The sequence below is a fragment of the Scyliorhinus torazame genome, chromosome 20 (assembly GCF_047496885.1).
Source record: "Scyliorhinus torazame isolate Kashiwa2021f chromosome 20, sScyTor2.1, whole genome shotgun sequence".
Classification (NCBI taxonomy): domain Eukaryota; kingdom Metazoa; phylum Chordata; class Chondrichthyes; order Carcharhiniformes; family Scyliorhinidae; genus Scyliorhinus; species Scyliorhinus torazame.
The window spans coordinates 7,857,053-7,882,151 of NC_092726.1; the positions used below are offsets into that span (position 1 = coordinate 7,857,053).

At 52.7% G+C, this 25,099-nt stretch overlaps 1 protein-coding gene across 2 annotated transcripts in view; it reads right to left on the minus strand.

The window, feature by feature from the left end:
- Window positions 1-25,099, minus strand: part of LOC140396844 (lysyl oxidase homolog 2-like) — a 77,469-nt gene that overhangs the window by 29,103 nt on the left and 23,267 nt on the right. For both annotated transcript variants that reach the window (XM_072485614.1, XM_072485615.1), the window contains exons 4-5: window positions 10,559-10,770; window positions 5,448-5,661 (exon numbers count right to left, since the gene is read on the minus strand). In XM_072485614.1, the coding sequence (XP_072341715.1) occupies window positions 5,448-5,661; window positions 10,559-10,770 (426 nt within the window). The remainder of the gene's footprint in view (window positions 1-5,447; window positions 5,662-10,558; window positions 10,771-25,099) is intronic.

Here is a 25,099-nt window from a genome sequence, read left to right on the forward strand (position 1 = left end):
GATCAAGCCCAGAGGGACAAACCTCACTCTGTCAGGCAAGGAGGAGAGGGTAGTCCTGGACTAGAACACAAGATCCAGGTGAGCTGGAGGATGAACTGGAGGAGCACTTGTCACCTGTCTCGGTGACCAGTTAGAAATACTCCAACGGCAACACGTGGATATGTGAACAAGACACTTGTCAGCTTCCCAAGACATGGGACATGCTGTCGCTCAGACACGGGGCTTGTTGCAATACAATAATAATCTTTTATCAGTGTCACAAGTAGGTTCATATTAACACTGCAATGAAGTTACTGCGAAAAGCTGCGCAAAAGATGGATTCAATTGTAACTTTCAAAAGGGAAATGGATCAATAGTGGAAAGGTAATAATTTCAGTGGTCTGGGGAGAGGTCAAGGGGAATAGTACTAATTGAGAAGAGCGATCATGAGCACAATGGATTGAATGGTCCTTTCTCCACTGCACATTTCAACCGCTCTGCAATGACATGTCGCTCGGGATTCAGGGCAGTGGCCAGAAGAGGCCAGTGTGAAAAACAAGACTTTATTTCAGTTCTCTGCTTCATGCGTTGTAAAGCTGTCTGCAAAGTTGCGACTCTGCAGACGGAAGGCTGTGTTTTGTCTGGTACAACTTCAGTAGATGACACAGAACACACAGCCTGATCTTAACCCGCTTCCCATTATCCAACCCCACTCAGTCATCTCTCAAACCGAGGAGAGCTCGGCCGTCCCATCGTCCCGTCATCTGTGAAGTACCTCGAGAGTTTGCTGCCGTTTGTTTCAAGGCAATGGCAGCCACCCAGAGGCCGAAAGCCTGGGCCTGGATTACCGATCCAACGGGAACACGTCGCCCAAGAAAACCCACACGGTGGCCAAAAATATCCAACAGCACCCCTCACAAGATAGCAACGAAAAGTGGGGCAACCCTACTCAAAATTCAGCCTGGGACAGCAAGTCACATGAAGACTTTATCACTGATGGCATGAAAATCACCGCGGGTTCCACCGAGAAGAGGCGAGCCAGCCAATCTGTGCACAGCAAACTCCCACACAGAGACAAGGTCACCACATAATCTGTTCAGGTGGTGCTGCTTCAGGGATTACTGTTAGGGAGTGCACGGTAGCATAGTGGTTAGCACAATTGCTTCACAGCTCCAGGGTCCCAGGTTCGATTCCGGCTTGGGTCACTGTCTGTGCGGAGTCTGTACATCCTCCCCGTGTCTGCGTGGGTTTCCCCCGGGTGCTCCGGTTTCCTCCCACAGTCCAAAGACGTGCGGGTGAAATGAAAATGAAAATCGCTTATTGTCACAAGTAGGCTTCAAATGAAGTTACTGTGAAAAGCCCCTAGTCGCCACATTCCGGCGCCTGTTCGGGGAGGCTGGTACGGGAATTGAAACGTGCTGCTGGCCTGCCTTGGTCTGCTTTCAAAGCCAGCGATTTAGCCCAGTGTGCTAAACCAGCCCCAGGTTAGGTGGATTGGCCATGATAAATTACCCTTAGTGTCCACAAAAAAGGTTAAGTTGGGGTTACAGAGATAGGTTGGAGGTGTGGGCTTGGGTCGGGTGCTCTTTCCAAGGGCCGGTGCAGACTCAATGGGCCGAACGGCCTCCTTCTGCAATGTAATTGCTACGATTCTATGAACCCAGGACCTCGGGGAGGTACCTGCCTGCTCTACTTGCACATCGGGGATTTCTGATGTCCGCCTCGGAGGGCAGACGGGATCTCTGACAGTGCAGCACTCTCTCGGTGCTGGGACTGAATGTCAGCCTGGGGACCACGTGCTCGGGTGCAGACGACTCCCAGTACAGAATGCCAGGAAGCAGGAATGTCCCACGTTGGGACATTGCAAGTTGCTGTGCTTTTCGAAGAGGAAATGGCCACCGTGATTCTGGAGGGGTGGTATTGCCATAATGACCTGCCTTTGGTCACTGATGCAGGGGTAACAACTGGCCACGTCACCGGAGGAAGCACCCCCTGCCCTTCTGCCAGATCGGTGCCCATGGGATCTTGCCCATGGGAGGAGAGTTGGCACCACTAACAGTGTGGCACTCCCCCATCCCTTGATGCAAATGCTGGGTGATTTCTTCACCCAACTCACACAACACTCAGCCAGGCTTCCGGTGTGACGTTGGGGGCGCTGGGACACAATCAGAGAGCGGTGGGGTGATGACAGCCACCTTCATTTATGCAGTACCTTCTCCGTGGTCTGAAACAGAATCACCCCAATGTATTTCTCAAGCTGGTGCAATGGAATGAGCATTGAGCCAGGAAGAGGGAGAGATGCCCCTCATGGAGCAACAGCTTTAATAGCTGGGTGTTGTGGAATTCATTGTTCATTGATGGAGCAAACAGGTGGACAGGTTCGCAGAGTGTCAGGCACAGCTCATTACAGGTTCAACCAACCAAAACGGGTGCAGCGATCACCTTCCAAACCGGAAAACGCTGCCCTCTAGAAGGACAAGGGCAGCAGATGCCTGGGAACCCCACCCCCTGGAGGTTCCCCTCCCACTCACTCACACCATCCCGACTGGGAAATATATCGGCCGTTCCTTCACTGTCGCTGGGGCAACATCCTGGAACCCCCTCCCTAACAGCACAGTGGGTGTACCTACACCACAGGGACTGCAGCGGTTCAAGAAGGCAGCTCACCCTCACCTTCTCAAGGGGCAATTAGGGATGGGTAATAAATGCTAGCCTAGCCCAGCGACAGCCCAGAACTGATTTTTTTTTTTTTAAAAAGGATACACAGGAACATTTTACATTTGTCTAGCACCGTAAACAGACAAGATTTTTCACAGGGGGTTTGTCAGACGCCAGGGCTCTATTAGAAGAGGTGACTGAAAGCCTTCTCTCAGAGGTGTATTTTAAGGAACCGGTGAGAAGTGGAGGGGGTGGAGTGATGTGGCGAGTGGGGCGGGGTGACGATGGTTTATCGAGGGACACAATGTGAGGTTCAGAATAAGTGGAGGGTGGTTGTGGGCAGGGGGGAGGGCGGGGGGAGGATTGAAAAGCAGGATGAAGAGGACTGAAGGCCTGTGTCTGAGGTCGCTGTTTGCAATGCCGAGTGGTGTTCCCACCAGATGTGGAACTGGGGTCAGAGCGGAGAGGATGTGGTCATGACCTGGCCAACAGCAGAGAGGGGGAAGAGTATCTCTCCCCAGCCCACTCAGCCGCGGAGCTTCCCGTTTCCGACGCCTCACTCAGCATTCAATACATTCCTGGCTCCGAATGTCAGAAGGTCAGAAAGGACCTCCGGTGAAATGTCTTCAAGCACTCATGCGATGCATCTCTGGCTGAATAAACCGATACGTGCTTTAGATTCCCAGCCAACACACCCATCTGGCTTCTATTTTCTAATGTGCATTACAGATGTGATGTGGAATGTGCTATGTGGGGATCTGTGCTTCAGTTCCCAAACTATTAAAGAACGCTTTCTAAACATTCGCCAATTATTGAGGAGCCTCGAGTCCTCAAGAGCAGCACTACCCAGTTTGCTGTGCCCTCTGTCTCCGACCACCACACCTCCTCGTTGGGAGTGACTCAGGGACACTGACCGTCCCGGCAATGGCTCAGTCAAGGGCCCCATCACCACCCGGTCAGGAGGTCTTGGGTTCACATCCACTCAGTAGGCCTACAGTTCTTGCCCATCCCTAATTGCCCCTTCAGACGGTGGGGGTGAGCTGCCTTCTTGAACTGCTGCAGTCCCCGTGGTGTAGGTACACCCACTGTGCTGTTAGGGAGGGGGTTCCAGGATGTTGCCCCAGCGACAGCGAAGGAACGGCCGATATATTTGCCAGTCGGGGTGGTGAGTGACTTGGAGGGGAACTTCCAGGTGGGTGGGGTTCCCAGGTATCTGCGGCTCTCATCTTGTCCTTCCAGAACTCGACAATGGCATGCAATCACCAGGAGGGCAGAGGAAATGCCCAAAGGACACTCTGAAAGCCTCTCTAAATAAATGCAACACCCCCCTCGACACGTGGGAATCGCTTGCCTTAGAACGCACATGCTGGAGAAGACGACAATCACTTCAAGCATCACAACACGGAGCATGCAGGGGCCAAACGTAAAGAACGGAATGCAGAGCGTCCCACCCTCCCGCAACGGACGAGTGGGGTGGAGGACTGCCCCTGACCCCCCCCCCCCAGTGTGTTGGAGCTGCACTCATCCAGTCGAGAGCATCCCATGACAATCCTGACTGGGGCCTTGTCGATGGTTGGGGGGGGGGGGTAACCGTCTGAGCCGATGGGCAGGCTCATAGGAGTAGCAATAGGGCCATTCAGCCCATCGAGTCTACTTTGCCATTCAACTAAATGGTGGCTGATCATCTCCCTCTGTTGCACTTTCCGACACTACCCCCACATCCCTTCATGTCATTGGAATCCAGAAATCAGTCTTGAACTTGCTCAATGACAAGAGGTTCCACAGCCCCCTGGGCCGAGAATTCCAAAGATGCTCCACCCTCCGAGTTAAGAAGTTCCCCCTCATTTCAGCCCGAAATGGACTGCCCCCTATTCTGAGAACTGTCCCTCTTGGTTCTTGACCCACCTTCCAGGGGGGAACATCCCATCGTCATCGCCCCTGGAAGAATGTTCAAGCTTCAATATCTCCTCAGCAGACAGTCCTGCCACCCCAGGAATGGGTCTGGTGAACCTGAGCTGCACTCCCTCCTGGGCAAGTTGTCCTTCATTAGATAATGGAGGCCAAGGCTGCGCACAACAGCAGTAGGACGTCTCTACGGCTGTACTCCAATCCGCTGGAGGTGAAGGCCAACATCCCATTGGCCTTCCTCATTGTTTGCTGCTCCTCCCTGCTGGCTCTCAGTCACCCGTGGACAAGGACACCCAGGTCCCCCTGGACATCAACCCTTCCCCATCTCTCACCATTGAAGAAATACTCTGCCCTCCTGCCAAATTGGACATTTCTACACTTATTCGCATTATATTCCATCTGACATGTTCTTGCCCAGTCGCTTGGCCTGTCCAATGCCCGCTGAATCCTCCTTGCCCCTTCCCCACAACTCCCATTCCCACCCAGTTTTGTATCATTAGCAAACTTGGAAATAACACGTCTGGTTTCCACGTACAAACCATTGATCGGAGATTGTGACTCGCTGGGGTGTGTGGGGGGGGGGGGGGCAGTCCTGATCCTTGCTCTACCCCTCTCGTCACAGCCTGCAAACCTGACAATGAGCCGTTTGTCCCTCCTCTCTGCCTCTTTACGAGTTCTCAATCCATGCCAGAGCCTTGCCCTCACTCCCAGGTGCCCTAGTTTTGCTCACTGACCCCCTACTCCCTTACCATCAGGGCAGGAAAAGGCCATTCGGCCCCTCAAGTCTGTTTTGGCCAGTCAATGAGACTACAGCGAATCAGTGTGCGGACTCTATCTGCCCGCCTAGATTCAGTCATCCCCCTTTCAGCCAATACTGCAATCAAAGACAAGGCAGCCATCACCTCGCTCTGGAAGGCCTTCCTGACTCGAGTGGTGCTGAGAGCAGCGAAGGCTGGGCCCGCCACACAGCTCACAACGGCGGGCATCTGGCTGGGACATGTGTTATTCCTGTTCATCACAGAGTGGCCCAGGTTACAGCTGGACAGGTGGGCTTCATTGCCCGTGCAGTTAATGCTGTAGGTCCAGTATCTATGTCTCTTCCTGCTTGCAAAGGTCCTGTGGAAAGGGAGCAAACAGAAATCAGAGCACACAACAGGCCCAATAAATACCACAAAAAACAGAGAGCGCAAGACAGAACACTCCACCAGGAACACCGAGTAACAGACACTGTACACCACTGGGAACACAGAGGGAGAGAGAGATAGTGTACACAACAGGAACACTGCACATCACTGGGAACACAGAGGGAGACGGTATACACAACAGGAACACTGTACATCACTGGGAACACAGAGGGAGACGGTATTCACGACAGGTATACTGTACACCACTGGGAACACAGAGGGAGACAGTATACACAACAGGAACACTGTACATCACTGGGAACACAGAGAGAGACAGAGATAGTGTACACAACAGGAACACTGTACACCACTGGGAACACAGAGGGAGAGAGATAGTGTACACAACAGGAACACTGTACATCACTGGGGAACACAGAGGGAGAGAGAGATAGTGTACACAAGAGGAACACTGCACATCACTGGGGAACACAGAGGGAGAGAGAGATAGTGTACACAACAGGAACACTGTACATCACTGGGAACACAGAGGGAGAGAGAGATAGTGTACACAACAGGAACACTGCACATCACTGGGAACACAGAGGGAGAGAGAGATAGTGTACACAACAGGAACACTGCACATCACTGGGAACACAGAGGGAGACGGTATTCACGACAGGAACACTGCACATCACTGGGAACACAGAGGGAGACGGTATTCACGACAGGAACACTGTACACCACTGGGAACACAGAGGGAGACAGTATACACAACAGGAACACTGTACATCACTGGGAACACAGAGGGAGAGAGAGATAGTGTACACAACAGGAACACTGTACACCACTGGGAACACAGAGGGAGACGGTATTCACGACAGGAACACTGGACACCACTGGGAACACAGAGGGAGAGAGAGATAGTGTACACAACAGGAACACTGTACATCACTGGCAACACAGAGGGAGAGAGAGATAGTGCACACAACAGGAACACTGTACATCACTGGGAACACAGAGCGAGAGAGAGATAGTGTACACAACAGGAACACTGTACATCACTGGGAACACAGAGGGAGAGAGAGATAGTGTACACAACAGGAACACTGTACATCACTGGGAACACAGAGGGAGACAGTATACACAACAGGAACACTGTACATCACTGGGAACACAGAGGGAGAGAGAGATAGTGTACACAACAGGAACACTGCACATCACTGGGAACACAGAGGGAGACGGTATTCACGACAGGAACACTGCACATCACTGGGAACACAGAGGGAGACGGTATTCACGACAGGAACACTGTACACCACTGGGAACACAGAGGGAGACAGTATACACAACAGGAACACTGTACATCACTGGGAACACAGAGGGAGAGAGAGATAGTGTACACAACAGGAACACTGTACACCACTGGGAACACAGAGGGAGATGAGATAGTGTACACAACAGGAACACTGTACACCACTGGGAACACAGCGGGAGAGAGAGATAGTGTACACGACAGGAACACTGTACACCACTGGGAACACAGCGGGAGAGAGAGATAGTGTACACAACATGAACACTGCACATCACTGGGAACACAGAGGGAGAGAGAGATAGTATACACAACAGGAACACTGTACATCACTGGGAACACAGAGGGAGACGGTATTCACGACAGGAATACTGTACACCACTGGGAACACAGAGGGAGACAGTATACACAACAGGAACACTGTACATCACTGGGAACACAGAGAGAGACAGAGATAGTGTACACAACAGGAACACTGTACACCACTGGGAACACAGAGGGAGAGAGATAGTGTACACAACAGGAACACTGTACATCACTGGGGAACACAGAGGGAGAGAGAGATAGTGTACACAACAGGAACACTGCACATCACTGGGGAACACAGAGGGAGAGAGAGATAGTGTACACAACAGGAACACTGTACATCACTGGGAACACAGAGGGAGAGAGAGATAGTGTACACAACAGGAACACTGCACATCACTGGGAACACAGAGGGAGAGAGAGATAGTGTACACAACAGGAACACTGCACATCACTGGGAACACAGAGGGAGACGGTATTCACGACAGGAACACTGCACATCACTGGGAACACAGAGGGAGACGGTATTCACGACAGGAACACTGTACACCACTGGGAACACAGAGGGAGACAGTATACACAACAGGAACACTGTACATCACTGGGAACACAGAGGGAGAGAGAGATAGTGTACACAACAGGAACACTGTACATCACTGGGAACACAGAGGGAGAGAGAGATAGTGTACACAACAGGAACACTGTACATCACTGGGGAACACAGAGGGAGAGAGAGATAGTGTACACAACAGGAACACTGTACACCACTGGGAACACAGAGGGAGCGAGAGATAGTGTACACAACAGGAACACTGTACACCACTGGGAACACAGCGGGAGAGAGAGAGATAGTGCACACAACAGGAACACTGTACATCACTGGGAACACAGAGGGAGACGGTATTCACAACAGGAACACTGTACATCACTGGGGACACAGAGGGAGACAGTATACACGACAGGAACACTGGACACGACTGGGAACACAGAGGGAGACAGTATACACAACAGGAACACTGTACATCACTGGGGACACAGAGGGAGACAGTATACACGACAGGAACACTGGACACCACTGGGAACACACAGGGAGAGAGAGATAGTGCACACAACAGGAACACTGTACATCACTGGGGAACACAGAGGGAGACGGTATTCACGACAGGAACACTGTACATCACTGGGAACACAGAGGGAGACAGTATACACAACAGGAACACTATGCCACTGGGAACACAGAGGGAGACGGTATTCACGACAGGAACACTATACACGACTGGGAACACAGAGGGAGACAGTGTACACAACAGGAACACTGTACATCACTGGGAACACAGAGGGAGAGAGAGATAGTGTACACAACAGGAACACTGTACATCACTGGGAACACAGAGGGAGACGGTATTCACGACAGGAACACTGTACATCACTGGGAACACAGAGGGATAGAGTATACACGACAGGAACACTATGCCACTGGGAACACAGAGGGAGACGGTATTCACGACAGGAACACTATGCCACTGGGAACACAGAGGGAGACAGTACACACGACAGGAACACTGTACATCACTGAGAACACAGAGGGAGACATTATACACAACAGGAACACTGGACACCACTGGGAACACAGAGGGAGAGAGAGATAGTGTACACAACAGGAACACTGTACATCACTGGGAACACAGAGGGAGAGAGAGATAGTGTACACAACAGGAACACTGTACATCACTGGGAACACAGAGGGAGACAGTATACACAACAGGAACACTGTACATCACTGGGAACACAGAGGGAGACAGTATACACAACAGGAACACTGTACATCACTGGGAACACAGAGGGAGACAGTATACACAACAGGAACACTGTACATCACTGGGAACACAGAGGGAGAGAGTATACACGACAGGAAGACTGTACATCACTGGGAACACAGAGGGAGACAGTATACACAACAGGAACACTGTACATCACTGGGAACACAGAGGGAGACAGTATACACAACAGGAACACTGTACATCACTGGGAACACAGAGGGAGACAGTATACACAACAGGAACACTGTACATCACTGGGAACACAGAGGGAGACAGTATACACAACAGGAACACTGTACATCACTGGGGAACACAGAGGGAGACGGTATACACAACAGGAACACTGTACATCACTGGGAACACAGAGGGAGACAGTATACAGTACAGCAATCATTCCAAACTGGCGGGTGGGTGTGCCGAGGTTCGTGGGGCCATGGGTCACGGCCTTCCCCATCGCAGGAAGGAGTGCCCAATGGCCGCAACTGGCTTTTTAAAATGACCTGGCACTGCTGTGGAACTGCGAGGAGGAGGGCGACTGAGATGTTTATGGATCTCCAAATAAGCGAATAACGGCCGGCAGCAATACTGGGAGAGTGACTTTACAAACCCTCAAGAAACCCAGCCGAGGGGCAACACAAAACCAGGAGAAAGATCCAACTCCTTCTTGTACTGTGCATTCCGGAGACCAACGGAGCCTTGACCTTCAGAGTGAACCCCTTCAGTCCACATCTCATCATTCTGACCACTCAGCTCAAATGAGAAATACCTTCCGGGCTCAGACTGAGCTTCTGAGAGACACGGTCCGACACAGTGGCTTCAGCTCACTACGGAGCAGGCGATAAAGGTCAGTGAGAAGATAGGGGAGACGGCAGGAGAATGGGGATGAGAAATGTATCAGCCATGATCGAATGGTGGAGCCGACTCGATGGGCCGAATGGCTTAATTCTGCTCCAATGTCTCAAAGCATCTGCTTGCAGCTCTGAACATGACAAAAAAAAAAAAGGGGGAGTAGGCCATTCGACCCCTCCAGCCTGATCCACCATGCCATCCCGTCATGGCTGACTTTCTGCCTGAACCCCACCGTCGCTGGATCCTCCTGCGAGAGCGGAATTCTTGTTAAAGCAGCGGATATAAAAGCAGAGGGAGCTGGTCGAGGTGCTCCAAGTGACCAAGGGCTTTGAGAAGGAAAGAGTGAGGAGACTGCGCACAATGGAGCATTCAATCCCAAGGGGAATTCAGGAGAAATGTCTTCACCCGGAGTGCGTGGGACCTGCTCGGCCCACTCCGGGGAGAAATCCCTCCTTTCAGGAGCTTCACGTGGGGCTGGCATGGGTCCGATGGGCTGAAGGCCACTCGCTCAGCCCAAGAAGAGGGCCATTGTCCCTCCAGCCAGCAGACTGACCCAGGTACCTTCTCACACGGAAAGCTGCAACGTGACCAAACTGTGTCCTTACTTGTAAATCTTCACGTTGTAGCTCTTCTCCGCTGGGAAGCCGAACATGCCACAGATGACCCGGCTGTTCATGGCGGTCCAGTCTGTGCTACAGATGGGCTTCCACACTCCATCCTGCTGCACCTGGACATAACCCTCAGTGGCAGGCATTCGCTTCCTCGATGAGCCAAACACTCCCTTGATGCGGACGTCTTGCACTTGCAACTGCTCCTCCTGGAGTTGGAAGAAAAGACATGCACTGTTATTGGACAGCTGAACACAACCTCCACCACTCACACCATGACCGACTGCACTGATTAACTGGGGGCCGGGAATAGGGCTCACAGTGGTTCAGATGGAGGCCATTCAGCCCACGAGAGTGCGTGTGCTCACCCTTTCAGAGAGCAATCCAGTTAGCCCCAGCCTTCCTCTCCTTCCCAATACCCCTGCCAAGCTTTCTCAGAGACTCAGAATTCACAGTGCAGAAGGAGGCCATTCGGCCCATCGAGTCTGCACCGGCTCTTGGAAAGAGCACCCTACCCAAGGGCCACATCTCCACCCTATCCCCATAACCCAGTAACCACACCCAACACGAAGGGTAATTTTGGACACTAAGGGCAATTTATCATGGCCAATCCACCTAACCTGCACATCTTTGGACTGTGGGAGGAAACCGGAGCACCGGGAGGAAACCCACGCACACACGGGGAGAACGTGCAGACTCTGCACAGACAGTGACCCAAGCCGGGAATCGAACCCGGGACCCTGGAGCTGCGAAGCAATTGTGACAACCGCTGGGCTACCCTGCTGCCCATCTCTTTCAAATGTTTACCCCATTCTCTTTGGAGAAGTATATGTGAATTGGTGTCCACTGCCTGTCCCAAATCCTGACCATTCACTGTGCGAAAATACTTCTTCGGCATGGTCACCTCGGACTCCTTCACTCAATGGCCGGAAATCCGAGCCATTTTGCTGGTGCTTCTGGGAGGGGAGCATCGCGAGCAAGCCCAGATCGTGTTGGCCCTCCCCTCTTGAGGTGGTGGCGTTGGGTACAGGGCAGAGGCTACCAGCTGCGGAGCCCATTCACAGGGCCTGCCAGATCCCCTTGGCGCGGCCGTGGGGTTTGTCAGACCCTGAATATGGCGGCTGTGCAGGATCCAGCATAGCGAGAATGAGACGGCAAGAGCAAGCAGCACTCTGCAGTAGATATCACTCCTTTCTCTCCCCTGACATTGCTCAACGGGCTCAGAACAGGCAGGTCAGGCTCCCTCCCTGACCGCTGTTGCAGAGAGCCTCTGCAGGAAGAGGCGCCCTGGTCCGGTCGGGATAGCCAGCTCAGGCTCACTCCTGCTTAGCTGGGCAAGGTGCCCACATCAATTCTGCAATTTGACCCCATTCGCAGTCTCGAGAAGGGCTCAAGCGAAACCTTTATTCAGGGAGTGCCGATTACCCGCACTCTCGCAGCTGGCGACAGAGGGGAGGGACTGAGTAATAGTCGGTTTCCGTGTGTGTGTGGGTGGGAGGGGGGGGGGGGGGGGATTACAGGCTAGGTTCTCTGCGATGCAGTTCGCAGTCAAATAGCCCACCTTGCCCTGAATTATTGGCATTCAAGGAGAGGGCAGGCGTGTAAATGGCACAACCCTGGCTGGATGTTTGAGGAAGAGGGAGAGATCGTTGAGATGAAGGGCATCGGGGCATTTGAAGGGAAGCTGGAGGAGATGACAAGTAGGGAAGGGCGGCACTGTGTCCCGTTTCCGGAGCAGAACCATGGATGAGAACCCATCTATTTGCATTTGGTAAATTGAGGAAATGTTACTGCACCACAGGAGTGGTAACACTGAGCTCAAAACAAGCTCGAATTTGAACATCAATAGCTTTACAGTTAACAGGTGCATCAACTTGCTTCCTGAAACCTGCCTCTACATCCCAATTAAGCAAATACACTTGTTAGCAACCAAGTTTTACTTGCTTAACTTGGTGCAGAGTCCTTGGAGAGAGACAGCTTTCTTCAGGAACAAGCTGAATACCACCGGCTCGGTTTTGGGTCCTGGAAGCAACTCTTTTGTCCAGACTGACCTAGACATTAGCTACACTCAAACCACACAGCATTCTTACAATCCCGACAGTGCAGTCGGAGACCATTTGGCCCATAGAGTCTGCATCAGCCTTTGAAAGAGGCTGTTGTGCGGCGTACTCCCCGGTTACGCCGTTTTTGAGGGGGTGGAGCATCGGAAAAACTGCACCGCCCCCGATTCCACCGTAAACGGGATTCTCCGGCCGATTGCCGGACGCACGTTTGGCGTCGGCGATCGGAGAATCCCGCCCATCGTGTCTGGAAGCATTTTAACCCAGGTTTCAATAATATTACTACAAAGATACATGACAATTTCGTATTTCATCACAACTGATGAGAGTTAGACGCAGACCAGCAGGAGGAGGTTGAAGTCGGACATAAGAACATACGAACTAGGAGCAGGAGTAGGCCATCTGGCCCCTCGAGCCTGCTCCGCCATTCACTGAGATCATGGCTGATCCTTTGTGGACTCAGCTCCACTTTCCGGCCCGTACACCATATCCCCGAATCCCTTTATTCTTTAGAAAGGTATCTATCTTTTTCTTAAAAACGTTTAAAGAAGGAGCCTCAACTGCTTCACTGGGCATGGAATTCCAGAGATTCACAACCCTTTGGGTGAAGAAGTTCCTCCTACACTCCGTCCTAAATCTACCTCCCCTTATTTTGAGGCTATGCCCCCTAGTTCTGCTTTCCCCGACCAGTGGAAACAACCTGCCCGCATCTATCCTATCTATTCCCTTCATAATTTTATATGTTTCAATAAGATCCTCCCGCACCCTTCTAAACTCCAATGAGGACAGTCCCAGTCTACTCAACCTCTCGTCATAATCTAATCCCCTCAACTCTGGGATTAATCTAGTGAATCTCCTCTGCACTCCCTCCAGTGCCAATATGTCCTTTCTCAGGTAAGGAGACCAAAACTGAACACAATACTCCAGATGCGGCCTCACCAACACCTTATACAATTGCAGCATAACCTCCCTAGTCTTGAACTCCATCCCTCTAGCAATGAAAGACAAAACTCGATTAGCCTTCTGAATCACCTGTTGCACCTGCACACCAACATTTTGCGACTCGTGCACCAGCACACCCAGGTCCCTCTGCATGTTTTAACATCTTACCGTTTAAATAATAATCCATTCGGCTGTTATTCCTCCCAAAATGGATAGCCCCAAGGACCTGTTACTCTGCTGCATGATCGAGGTAACTCTGTATGGCACCATCTGTGTTCAACGCGTTGACAGTTAGAGCCACACTTTTGTAGTCGGCCGTCAACAAAACAGGAGGTGAAAGGAGCCCCGCGACTATTAATCCGACCCCGGTACATTCCCAGCGTCCACTGGATCTCACTGCAGCCAGGAACACCAAGGGCTTTGGCTAAAATCACGTACGCAACTGAAGCGCCTTGGGGATTGTGCACTGCTGAACCAAGAAGCAGCCTTTGGGAGAGAGAAAAACGACGTTCACTAGGGGGGGGGGGGACATTGTACCAGACCGAAGAATCGACACATTCCATTCTGGTGAGCAGAGAGTGAAAACCATATGTTTGGGGATGGAATGTACAGAGTGGCCTCACAGTCCCTCCTCCGCACTGTTAGATCTGATAGAATAATCCCGACTCCAGAAAACACGGCCTTTACACTGCACTGTCAGAGGAGACTCAGTAAACCAAGCTCCCAGAGGATTCTGTACAGGAATCCCACACGGCATTCCAACTGCAGGAATAATCTCTGGTGCCGTGGCAATATCCATTCTCTAATCCACGGCACACTGTACTATTCCTTTCATTTTTTTAAAAAGCGAAATTTAAAGGACCCAATTCTATTTTGTGCAATTAAGGGGCAATTAAGCGTGGCCAATCCACCTGCTGTGCCCATCTTTGTGGGTCGTGGGGGCGAGAGAAGGAGAGAGAGGGCGAGCAAAGGAGAGAGAGGGCGAGCAAAGGAGAGAGAGGGCGAGCAAAGGAGAGAGAGGGCAAGCAAAGGAGAGAGAGGGCGAGCAAAGGAGAGAGAGGGCGAGCAAAGGAGAGAGAGGGCGAGCAAAGGAGAGAGAGGGCGAGAGAAGGAGAGAGAGGGCGAGAGAAGGAGAGAGAGGGCGAGAGAAGGAGAGAGAGGGCGAGAGAAGGAGAGAGAGGGCGAGCGAAGGAGAGAGAGGGCGAGCGAAGGAGAGAGAGGGCGAGAGAAGAGAGAGGGCGAGAGGAGAGAGAGGGCGAGAGGAGAGAGAGGGCGAGAGGAGAGCGAGAGGGAGGGCGAGAGGGAGGGCGAGAGGGAGGGCGAGAGAGAGGGCGAGAGAGAGGGCGAGAGAGAGCAGGAGAGAGAGGGTGAGAGAGAGAAGGAGAGAGGGCAAGAGAGAGAAGGAGAGGAGAGAGGGAGAGGAGAGAGAGCGAAAGGAGAGTGAGAGGAGAGAGAGCGAGAGAAGGAGAGAGGGCGAGAGAAGGAGAGAGGGCGAGAGAAGGAGAGGGAGAGAAGGAGAGAGGGTGAGAGGAGAGAGCGAGAGGAGAGAAGGAGAGAAAGCGAGAGAAGGATAGAGGGCGAGAGAGGGCGAGAGAACGAGAGAGAAGGAGAGAGAGGGCTAGAGAAGGAGAGAGAGGGCTAGAGAAGGAGAGAGAGGGCTAGAGAAGGAGAGAGAGGGCGAGAGAAGGAGAGAGAGGGTTAGCGAGGGAAGGGGAGAGAGCGAGGGAAGGGGAGAGAGCGAGGGAAGGGGAGAGAGCGAGGGAAGGGGAGAGAGCGAGGGAAGGGGAGAGAGCGAGGGAAGGGGAGAGAGCGAGGGAAGGGGAGAGAGCGAGGGAAGGGGAGAGAGCGAGGGAAGGGGAGAGAGCGAGGGAAGGGGAGAGAGCGAGGGAAGGGGAGAGAGCGAGGGAAGGGGAGAGAGCGAGGGAAGGGGAGAGAGCGAGGGAAGGGGAGAGAGCGAGGGAAGGGGAGAGAGCGAGGGAAGGGGAGAGAGCGAGGGAAGGGGAGAGAGCGAGGGAAGGGGAGAGAGCGAGGGAAGGGGAGAGAGCGAGGGAAGGGGAGAGAGCGAGGGAAGGGGAGAGAGCGAGGGAAGGGGAGAGAGCGCGGGAAGGAGAGAGAGCGCGAGAAGGAGAGAGAGCGCGAGAAGGAGAGAGAGCGCGAGAAGGAGAGAGAGCGCGAGAAGGAGAGAGAGGGCGAGAGAAGGAGAGAGAGGGCGAGAGAAGGAGAGAGAGGGCGAGAGAAGTAGAGAGAAGGAGAGAGAGGGCGAGAGGAGAGAGAGAGGGCGAGAGAAGGAGAGAGAGGGCGAGAGAAGGAGAGAGAAGGAGAGAGAGGGCGAGAGAAGGAGAGAGAGGGCGAGAGAAGGAGAGAGGGCGAGAGAAGGAGAGAGGGCGAGAAGGAGAGAGGGTGAGAGGGTGAGAGGTGAGAGGGTGAGAGGTGAGAGAGAGCGAGGGAAGGGGAGAGAGAGCGAGGGAAGGGGAGAGAGAGCGAGGGAAGGGGAGAGAGAGCGAGGGAAGGGGAGAGAGAGCGAGGGAAGGGGAGAGAGAGCGAGGGACTGGGAGAGAGAGCGAGGGACTGGGAGAGAGAGCGAGGGAAGGGGAGAGAGAGCGAGGGAAGGGGAGAGAGAGCGAGGGAAGGGGAGAGAGAGCGAGGGAAGGGGAGAGAGAGCGAGGGAAGGGGAGAGAGAGCGAGGGAAGGGGAGAGAGAGCGAGGGAAGGGGAGAGAGAGCGAGGGAAGGGGAGAGAGAGCACGAGGGAAGGGGAGAGAGAGCGAGGGAAGGGGAGAGAGAGCGAGGGAAGGGGAGAGAGAGCGAGGGAAGGGGAGAGAGAGCGCGAGGGAAGGGGAGAGAGAGCGCGAGGGAAGGGGAGAGAGCGCGAGGGAAGGGGAGAGAGCGCGAGGGAAGGGGAGAGAGCGCGAGGGAAGGGGAGAGAGCGCGAGGGAAGGGGAGAGAGCGAGGGAAGGGGAGAGAGCGAGGGAAGGGGAGAGAGCGAGGGAAGGGGAGAGAGCGAGGGAAGGGGAGAGAGCGAGGGAAGGGGAGAGAGCGAGGGAAGGGGAGAGAGCGAGGGAAGGGGAGAGAGCGAGGGAAGGGGAGAGAGCGAGGGAAGGGGAGAGAGCGAGGGAAGGGGAGAGAGCGAGGGAAGGGGAGAGAGCGAGGGAAGGGGAGAGAGCGAGGGAAGGGGAGAGAGCGAGGGAAGGGGAGAGGGCGAGAGAAGGAGAGAGAGCGAGAGAAGGAGAGAGGGCGAGAGAAGGAGAGAGGGCGAGAGAAGGAGAGAGGGCGAGCGAAGGAGAGAGGGCGAGCGAAGGAGAGAGGGCGAGCGAAGGAGAGAGGGCGAGCGAAGGAGAGAGGGTGAGCGAAGGAGAGAGGGCGAGCGAAGGAGAGAGGGCGAGAGAAGGAGAGAGGGCGAGAGAGAAGTGGACAGAGGGAACAAAACAGCAGACTTGGCTGTACCACCTGCAGCAATGCCCTTGTTCAGCAACGTGGGGCTCGATCCACAGCACTCCGGTCCTTTCACCTTTGTTGACTGGATCTGGCTCATTTTTCCTGGCAGAAATGCAAACTCAAAGAACAAAGAACAGTACAGCACAGGAACAGGCCCTTCGGCCCTCCAAGCCTGCGCCGATCACGTGTCCTATCTAGACCAAGCGCCTGTATCCTTCTATACCCCGTCTGTTCATGTGCCTATCCAGATAAATCTTAAAGATCACTAACGTATCAGCCTCAACCAGCTCACTTGGCCGTGCATTCCAGGCCACCACCACCCTCTGTGTTAAATACTTCCCCCACACACCTCCACTGATCCTAACCCCCCTCACCTTGAACCTGTGCCCCCTTGTAATTGTCATTTCCGCCCTGGGAAAAAGCCTCCAACTGTTCCCCCTTTCTACACCCCCAATAATTTTATAAACTTCTATCAGGTCGCCCCTCAGCCTCCGTCTCTCTGGGGAGATCAATCCCAGTTTATTCAATCTCTCCTCACAGCTAAAACCCTCCATACCAGGCAACATCCTGGTAAACCTTTTCTGTCCTCTCTCCAAAGCCTCCCCGTCCTTCTGGTAGTACGGTGACCAGAATTGGACACAGTATTCCAAATGTGGCCTCACCAATGTCCTATATAACCGTAACATAATTTTCAAGCTTCAATCCTCGATACCCCGTCCGATGACGGCCAGCATGCCATCTGCTTTCTTCACCACCATTTCCACCTGTGCGGCTACTTTGAAGGATCTGTGGACCTGCTCGCCCAGATCTCCCGGTGTCTCTACGCTCTCAATGGTCGTGCCATTTATCTTCTCGCTCCCACCCGAATTGGATTTACCAACCCCTCTCACAACAAACAAAAGAGTCTGTCCGGGTTGAAGAGTATTTGTTGTGACCTCGGACTATACTGTGCATATCTGTGGCTCCTTGAGGCAAGTCCGACCGTGACAGGTACTTCAATCAAACCAAGATTTGTACTGAGGGGGGAGAGCCTAGGTGTGTTGATGTTAGCTTGGAATGATTTCAGTCAATGCCAAGTACCGCTCTCGGCACAGGCAGTTCAGGATCCACCGCGTGGAAGCAGGATCCAGCAGGGAGATGATTGGGATTGCTGGACACTGAGGGAGTAAAGGGAGGTGGCGGGGTCAGACAGAGGAGTGGAGTTGTGAGGTCGATCAGCCCTCTGACTGGCATGGCGGAGCAGGCAGCGCACTGGGCACTGGACGTCGGGAATGGCCGAGGCTAAAAAGTGACGCGAACACACAAATAAGAAATAACAAATCAAGGTTCCAGAGAAGTTCACACGCAACAAAAATCTGCTGCTTTCAGTCTGCAGCGTGCGAAAGAATTGGATCCGGTCAGAAGCCAGCAGCTTGTGTAATGAGCTGTGAGCAACAGCAAGAACGTCTCAGCTCGTTTCGAAACGGAGCATCACGCACCACCCCCACCCCTTTCTAAACACAGCCCGAGGGTCAGCAAACTACACTGCAGGATCTTCCAGCTATTTCCCATCCTTGCTTCGTTTTAAACTGGAGGCTCTCGCATCATTTCCCAGCGCTAATCTCTCCTGCGGTTTATACCGAGAGACAGGGTCCAGACTCTGTCCAGCTGGATGAAAACATGGAGACATCCAAGCTGGGCAAGACGGAAATGACCCTTCTGGCTGCTGCCCAGTTGTGAGGGAGAGGTGCCTGCAGGACAAGTCATCGATGGAGTACCGGGGTTTCCCAATCCTCCAGGATCACCGCCGAGTACCCAGGAATTGACAAGACATCTTCGGGACGTAGCGGGGAGCTGGAAAACCGGGCTTGGTGAAAAGTCAGAGTGTTTCTTTTTCCATTTTCTCCGAAGATTTGGAAGTTATAAGGACATTTGAAACAGGTCGTCAAGGCAGTTTAACCCACAAACAGCTCTCATCCGGTTGGTTATGTTACCACCCGCGTTGGGCTAGTCCGCAACCAATTCCATCCCCACTTGACCCAGAGTCGCAAAGAATTCAAAATAATAAATTATTCTTTCGAAACATCCAGACTCTTTGGTTGTCCAATAACTACAGTCACCAGGGGTCTAAAATAAAAGTGAAAAAGATTGTTGTTTTCGAGCACACCTTTCGTCATTCCAGGTTTTCAGTTTGAGGGAGGGAGGGAGAGGGAAAAGAAAGCAGCTCCTTCCCGCTGAGCGTCCAGGACTCAAACTGTCCTTCCTCGACTCTGAATACTCGGCAGGATCCAATCGGCGCCAGTTACCAGGCAGAATGCAGCCTTTTGGCCAATTCATTGACCACCAGCCAACCAATCGACCGAGTCCCACCGATCTCTCGGGTGCCAGAAAGTCTGAGTTCTGTTGTCCAAAGTTAGCGCAGTGAACCCCTATTAGTATGAAAAGAGGCCACTTGGCCCATCGAGTCCACACTGGCCCTTGGAAAGAGCAGCCTACTTAAACTTAAGCCCACTATCCACCCCATCCCCGTAACCTCGTCACCCCACCTAACATTTTTGGACACGGAGGGGCAATTTAGCGCGGCCAATCCACCTAACCTGCACATCTTTGGACTGTGGGAGGAAACCGGAGCACCCGGGGGGAAACCCGCGCACACACGGGGAGGAATTGCGAACTCCACCCAAGCTGGGAATCGAACCTGGGACCTGGCACCGTGCCGCCCAGTTGTGTTGTAACTTTTGAATTCTAATCATTTCGAGCTGCTCGACTTAAAGATACTTGTCCATTGAGCATCCACTGTTCAAAATGACAACAGCAAAAATAAAAGCAAGTGGGAAAAAAGGGGAATAAACGGGAAGGGCCCTTTCCAGATAATCAGGAGCTGGTTTGTGTTCCGTGGGGAAGCGGAGGATTGACATGTCGGACAGCCAATGTCGGGTGTGAGGAGGCGGGGTGCGGGAAGGTGAAATCCTCAGGAACACGCCCAGGGAGAGTCGCCAAGCTGTTGGTGCTTCCTTGAAGCATTCTGTAACCAAAGCAAGGAGAGACCGCGCAAGATGTCAGAGCAGGAGCTTGCTGACCTCCGCCGTCACATCCTCCACCTCACTGATGGCACAGGTTTCAGCCCAAACAGCCGGAGCTGCTGCCGCAATGGGCTGCCGAGGACCAAAGCAAGACCTCAGGACTTCGCTCAGGGGGCCACCCAACTATCCCTCGGACCAGTGCAGAATTCTCCAGCCGGACAAACCTTGGTGCGAGTCGAGAGCGGAGGGCACTTAAACGTACCGGCCATTCAGCGCCCCAAACCTGTTATCACTCACGGCTGATCATGTATCTCAACTCCATTTACCTTCAGAATGGATCTCCCCACACCAAGGAAAATCTCGGCGCTGGGCGGTGCAGGATTTCAGCGTTGCTGAAAAAAAAAAGTGACGTGCTGTCGAAGCTTACTGCCTTGCACTCATCAGGTCAAGAACACCAAATCTCCGAGGGGAACAACCAATAAAGATCTGTTGTTCTGAGTCTTGCCAAATATATGGACGGTCTTGGGGGCCAGCCTGCCTGATCTGAAAAAGCTTTAGGTTATTGGTTGTGGGATCGACATTGCCCAGGGCTCCAGGGGGTCCTTGCAGGCAGGGGAAGAGCGGGTGTGCGACCCTGGGGCAGGATAATAACTTAAAAGGCATCTTGAAGCGGCTTGCTTTCCGCTGTGAATAACGCCTTCACCTTCTGAAGCTGCCCCTTTAAGCCAAGCCACGATTGTTTTTCAACTTTCGTAGCCGACCATTAGCTTCACTGGACCCTGCCTGCAGCAGCTGGAGGGACTACTGTTCTGCAGATTGATTCCAGCTGACAAGACATTGAAACAAATTCAGAAACAACACGCAGCTCTATTAAACACGGGACTGCCCAGCCACAAATTAGATTGAGCCACAGCAGGAACACAGCATCAGTGGCAGGACACAGCTTGGAGAAAATATACTGGCAATGATCGAAAAACAACTAAACATCAACTTGGTCTCTTCTCTCTTCAAACACCAGCACACCTGCCTTAATGGAGGTCCATCGCTGCTCTTACCTGCAGCATTAGCCTGACCTCTTGGCTTGCACCGAGCGCTACACGAAAAACCGACGGCTGCAGATTGTGCCTGGGCTGGACCTGCTTGGTTTGTTTCATCGCACGGAGATGGAGCGGCAGGGTGGCACAGTGGTTAGCACCTCCGCCTCACGGCGCCAAGGTCCCGGGTTCGATCCCGGCTCTGGGTCACCGTCCGTGTGGAGTTTGCACATTCTCCCCGTGTCTGCGTGGGTCTCACCCCCCACAACCCAAAAGATGTGCAGGGTGGGTGGATTGGTCTCGCTAAAACTGCCCCTCAATTGGAAAAATTAAAAAGAAAACGAGCTTTACTGCATGGTTGCCAGAGTGACCAGAGTTCAGGCAAGTAACAGGTGTGGTCAAGGCGTTGCAGCCTTTGCAAAGTTGCAGCAGTATCGGTGTCAGAATGCCAGCACCTCTCCACTCTTCATTTTTACAGCGATGCACATGTCCCATTTCAAAAAACCCCAGGTCCAGAAACACCGGCAGAAATCCAAAATGCTCCTCGTAGTTCCGGCTTTCTCAGAATCCTTCAGCATTCCCACGAAATCTCTGCACGCTGTTGGCAAGCCAGGCTCAGAGAGGCCCCAACCGGTCATTACCGATCGCAGATATCCCTGCGGAATGTGTGTAAGTATCTGATTGATGGAACACTGGGCGAAAAGTTTGTAAGAAAGTCATTTGTTAACCATTCAATGGCCCCCATTGCCGTGCTAAATGATTGTTTAATTGGTTCACACACACACACAGATAAGTGGAGAGCACTCGGTTTGCACGCAGGCCGAGAGTTCGCTGTCCCTCAGCCAACATTCCGGAGGCCCATTCCAATGACAATCAAAGTCCCGGTCAACAAAATAACAGCGAGCTGCGATTGGACCAGGCAGTGGACATGTAACTCATTCAGCAACCTCCTCACGAACCTCACACGAGGCCCCCATTACCTGCAGTCAGTTCGAGCATCCCCCCCCCCACCCCCAAACGCAACTGCAGCTCCCCCCCCACTCCTCCCCACTTGTGTGGCCGTGTCATCATTTCTCAGTTTTCCCCATCGGAAGCAATCTCCTCCCGCAAAATCCCGATCCGGATGACAGTGCGACTGCCACTGGCGAGAGTTCCTTCAGGAAAACCGTCTGGGAGGGAGCGTGGGCAAGCCTGGGTTCCTGCCACAATGGGAAACAGATGCTTGTTGGCAGCTGCCCAAGAGGTTAGCCGTCTGCTATTTCTTTCCTCAGCGATCAAATCACACGAAAACTGCTGAACTTTAAACTCAAACTGAGAATAGTCTTCAATGCCTGCGGGGTGACGCTCTAATCCAATCAGAAACGGCTCAAGCAGTTGACAGGAGCGCAGTCAGACAAACTTTGCCCACATTTGTGCCCAGAAGGCACAGCACGCCCATTGGCACAGGAGCAGATATACGGCTACAATGCAGACAACGTGGTCCTCCAGTGTTGAGAGAGATTGGCACAGCTGCTATTGCGGACACTGTAACCACACATAGACAGTCTGCCTGGCTACAGATCAACATAGGGATCAGGAACAGGGTGAGGCCACTTGAACAAATCTATCCACCTCGAGCTTAAAAATATTCAAAGACTCGCTCTCTGCCACCTCTTGAGGAAGAGAGTTCAAAGTCTCATGAGGCTCAGAGATTGTTTTTGCTCCTGCCTATTCTCAAAGACAATCTCCAGTGCACCATGACGATTCCTGTATCGGTACTTCAGACTGCACTATAGAAACAACAGTGTTCACAGCTGGTGAGGGAACGCCCTTCTCCAGGATTCCCCCTCGGCCTTTCCTTGGGAAATCTGCACACACGTCCAGATGGTATTCACATCTTTCACCGAGAACAAATACCCTTTTCTATTCTGACTGCGCAACAGGATCTGACAGAGGGGCCACAGACTCCGAGCTATTCCCCCTGTGACTGGCGATAACTTGCATCGCCAGACGGGGCCCACGTAACCTTGTGTGTTTGGATCACTTCTCCCATCCCATCCCCCTCCCCGTAAATTCCTCTTCAACAAAGAGCCAGAGTACATTGTTTCCAGGAACTCCAAACAGCATTGAAGAACAGGGGCCCACTGCTCCCGACACCCCAACTCTGACTCCCAGGATCCATGCCACTTGCTTGTTCGCTGCTCCCGTCTCCAGAAGCCGTATTCCCATCCGACAAAGTTTCTCGAGATGGTCTTGAATTTAAACCCTCGCTGTCTTGCTGGGTAGGAGTTTAAAGTGTAAAGATTCCCCCCCATGAATAAATAAACCTCCACGAGTGTAGAAAGTGCCAACAAGGCTGCACATCAGTTTCTACTTTCGGTCGGTGATGGAAGGAGGATTGTGGAAGATGGAGAAAGAGAGCGGGCACGAGAGTGACAGAGACACGGCACTCTAAAGATCGTGGTACCGTGGTAAATGGGACTGGAAATGAGACCTCCCCCATCGCCGCTAACCATACCATCTGTATTCTGTACCATTCTGTGTAGACAGAATCAACGCGAGGGCGGCAAGCTTGTGAGATGTTGGACTGAGTTCACCACAGTCTGCAGTCCCAGCATTCCTCTGGGACCTCTGAAGGGATGGAGGCGGTCACATGGTCAGGGAATTACTGGCTGAGTTAAACACGGGCAGAGTGGGCGGGACCAAGCTCTCGTTGTGAGGACCCTTCAAAAACTTGCCAAACCCAGGTGCAAATGAGTGTTTAATTACTTCTTAACATGACCATTACTTCAAAGCAGCCTCACTGGCCATGGCAGAGTAACTTTAAGGTTGTTGAATGTCAATTTTTCCCCCAAAACAATTGCGAAGATTTTATTTTTCAAGTTCATGGTTTCGTTTAAATGTTCCCCCCTAATCTGATGTTTATGTCCCAATCATAAGGGCAGCACGGTAGCATTGCGGATAGCACAATTGCTTCACAGCTCCAGGGTCCCGGGTTCGATTCCGGCTTGGGTCACTGTCTGTGCGGAGTCTGCACACCCTCCCCGTGTGTGCGTGGGTTTCCTCCGGGTGCTCCGGTTTCCTCCCACAGTCCAAAGATGTGCAGGTTAGGTGGATTGGCCATGCTAAATTGCCCTTAGTGTCCAAAATTTCCCTTACTGTTGGGTGGGGTTACTGGGTTATGGGGATAGGGTGGAGGTGTGGACCTTGGTAGGGTGCTCTTTCCAAAAGCCGGTGCAGACTCGATGGGCCGAATGGCCTCCTTCTACACTGTAAATTCTATGATAATCTATGATGCCTTGAACTCTTCTGTAAAACTTTAACATAAGAGAGTCAAACCCGAGCGTTTTTTGCTCCTGGCTGGTTTGCCGCCTCGGGGAATGCTTCAACACGATTGGCTGCTCATCGTGCTGCTCGGTGACATCACGGACGTCAGGTACCCAGAGAGCCCCTGGACCTGGCGCCAGATTCACACCGCCATTGGAGCAGGGGAGATCCGTGCCACAGAGATGGCTAAATATTAGGAGGTGCCTTTCATCAGCAATGTTGCTTTGCAGCTGGCCGCCAAATACGGGCCGCGGTTTTCAAAGTGACTTGACTTAATGCTCCGCTTCCGGAGCTATTTTACATCAGGATTAACGAGAGCATGTAACACAGCACATATCTCCAGAAAGCAGATAATTTGGAAGGAATGCAGTTCTGGCTGCGGTTGCTTTGCAAGTGGTTTCCCCTGACATTTTTTGTGTACACAGAATAACATTACAAATCGGCATCTAAAACAAAACAGAACTGGGTTCAAGTGAACGCATTTGGAAGGCAGCTTAAATAATCCCCGAGCCTGCAGCTCGATGCAATGCTCAAATACTGACCCTGGGTAATATAACTTGCGGTCAAACGCTGATGAGAAACCAGCTAAGGAGGCAAATGGAAAAGCTGCAAGCTGCTGCTCATCAATCAGGGTTACATAGATTACATAGAGCACACAGTGCAGGAGGCGGCCATTCGGCCCATCGAGTCTGCACCGACACACCCAAGCCCTCACTGCCACCCTATCCCCGTCACCCAATAACCCTTCCTAACCTTTTGGA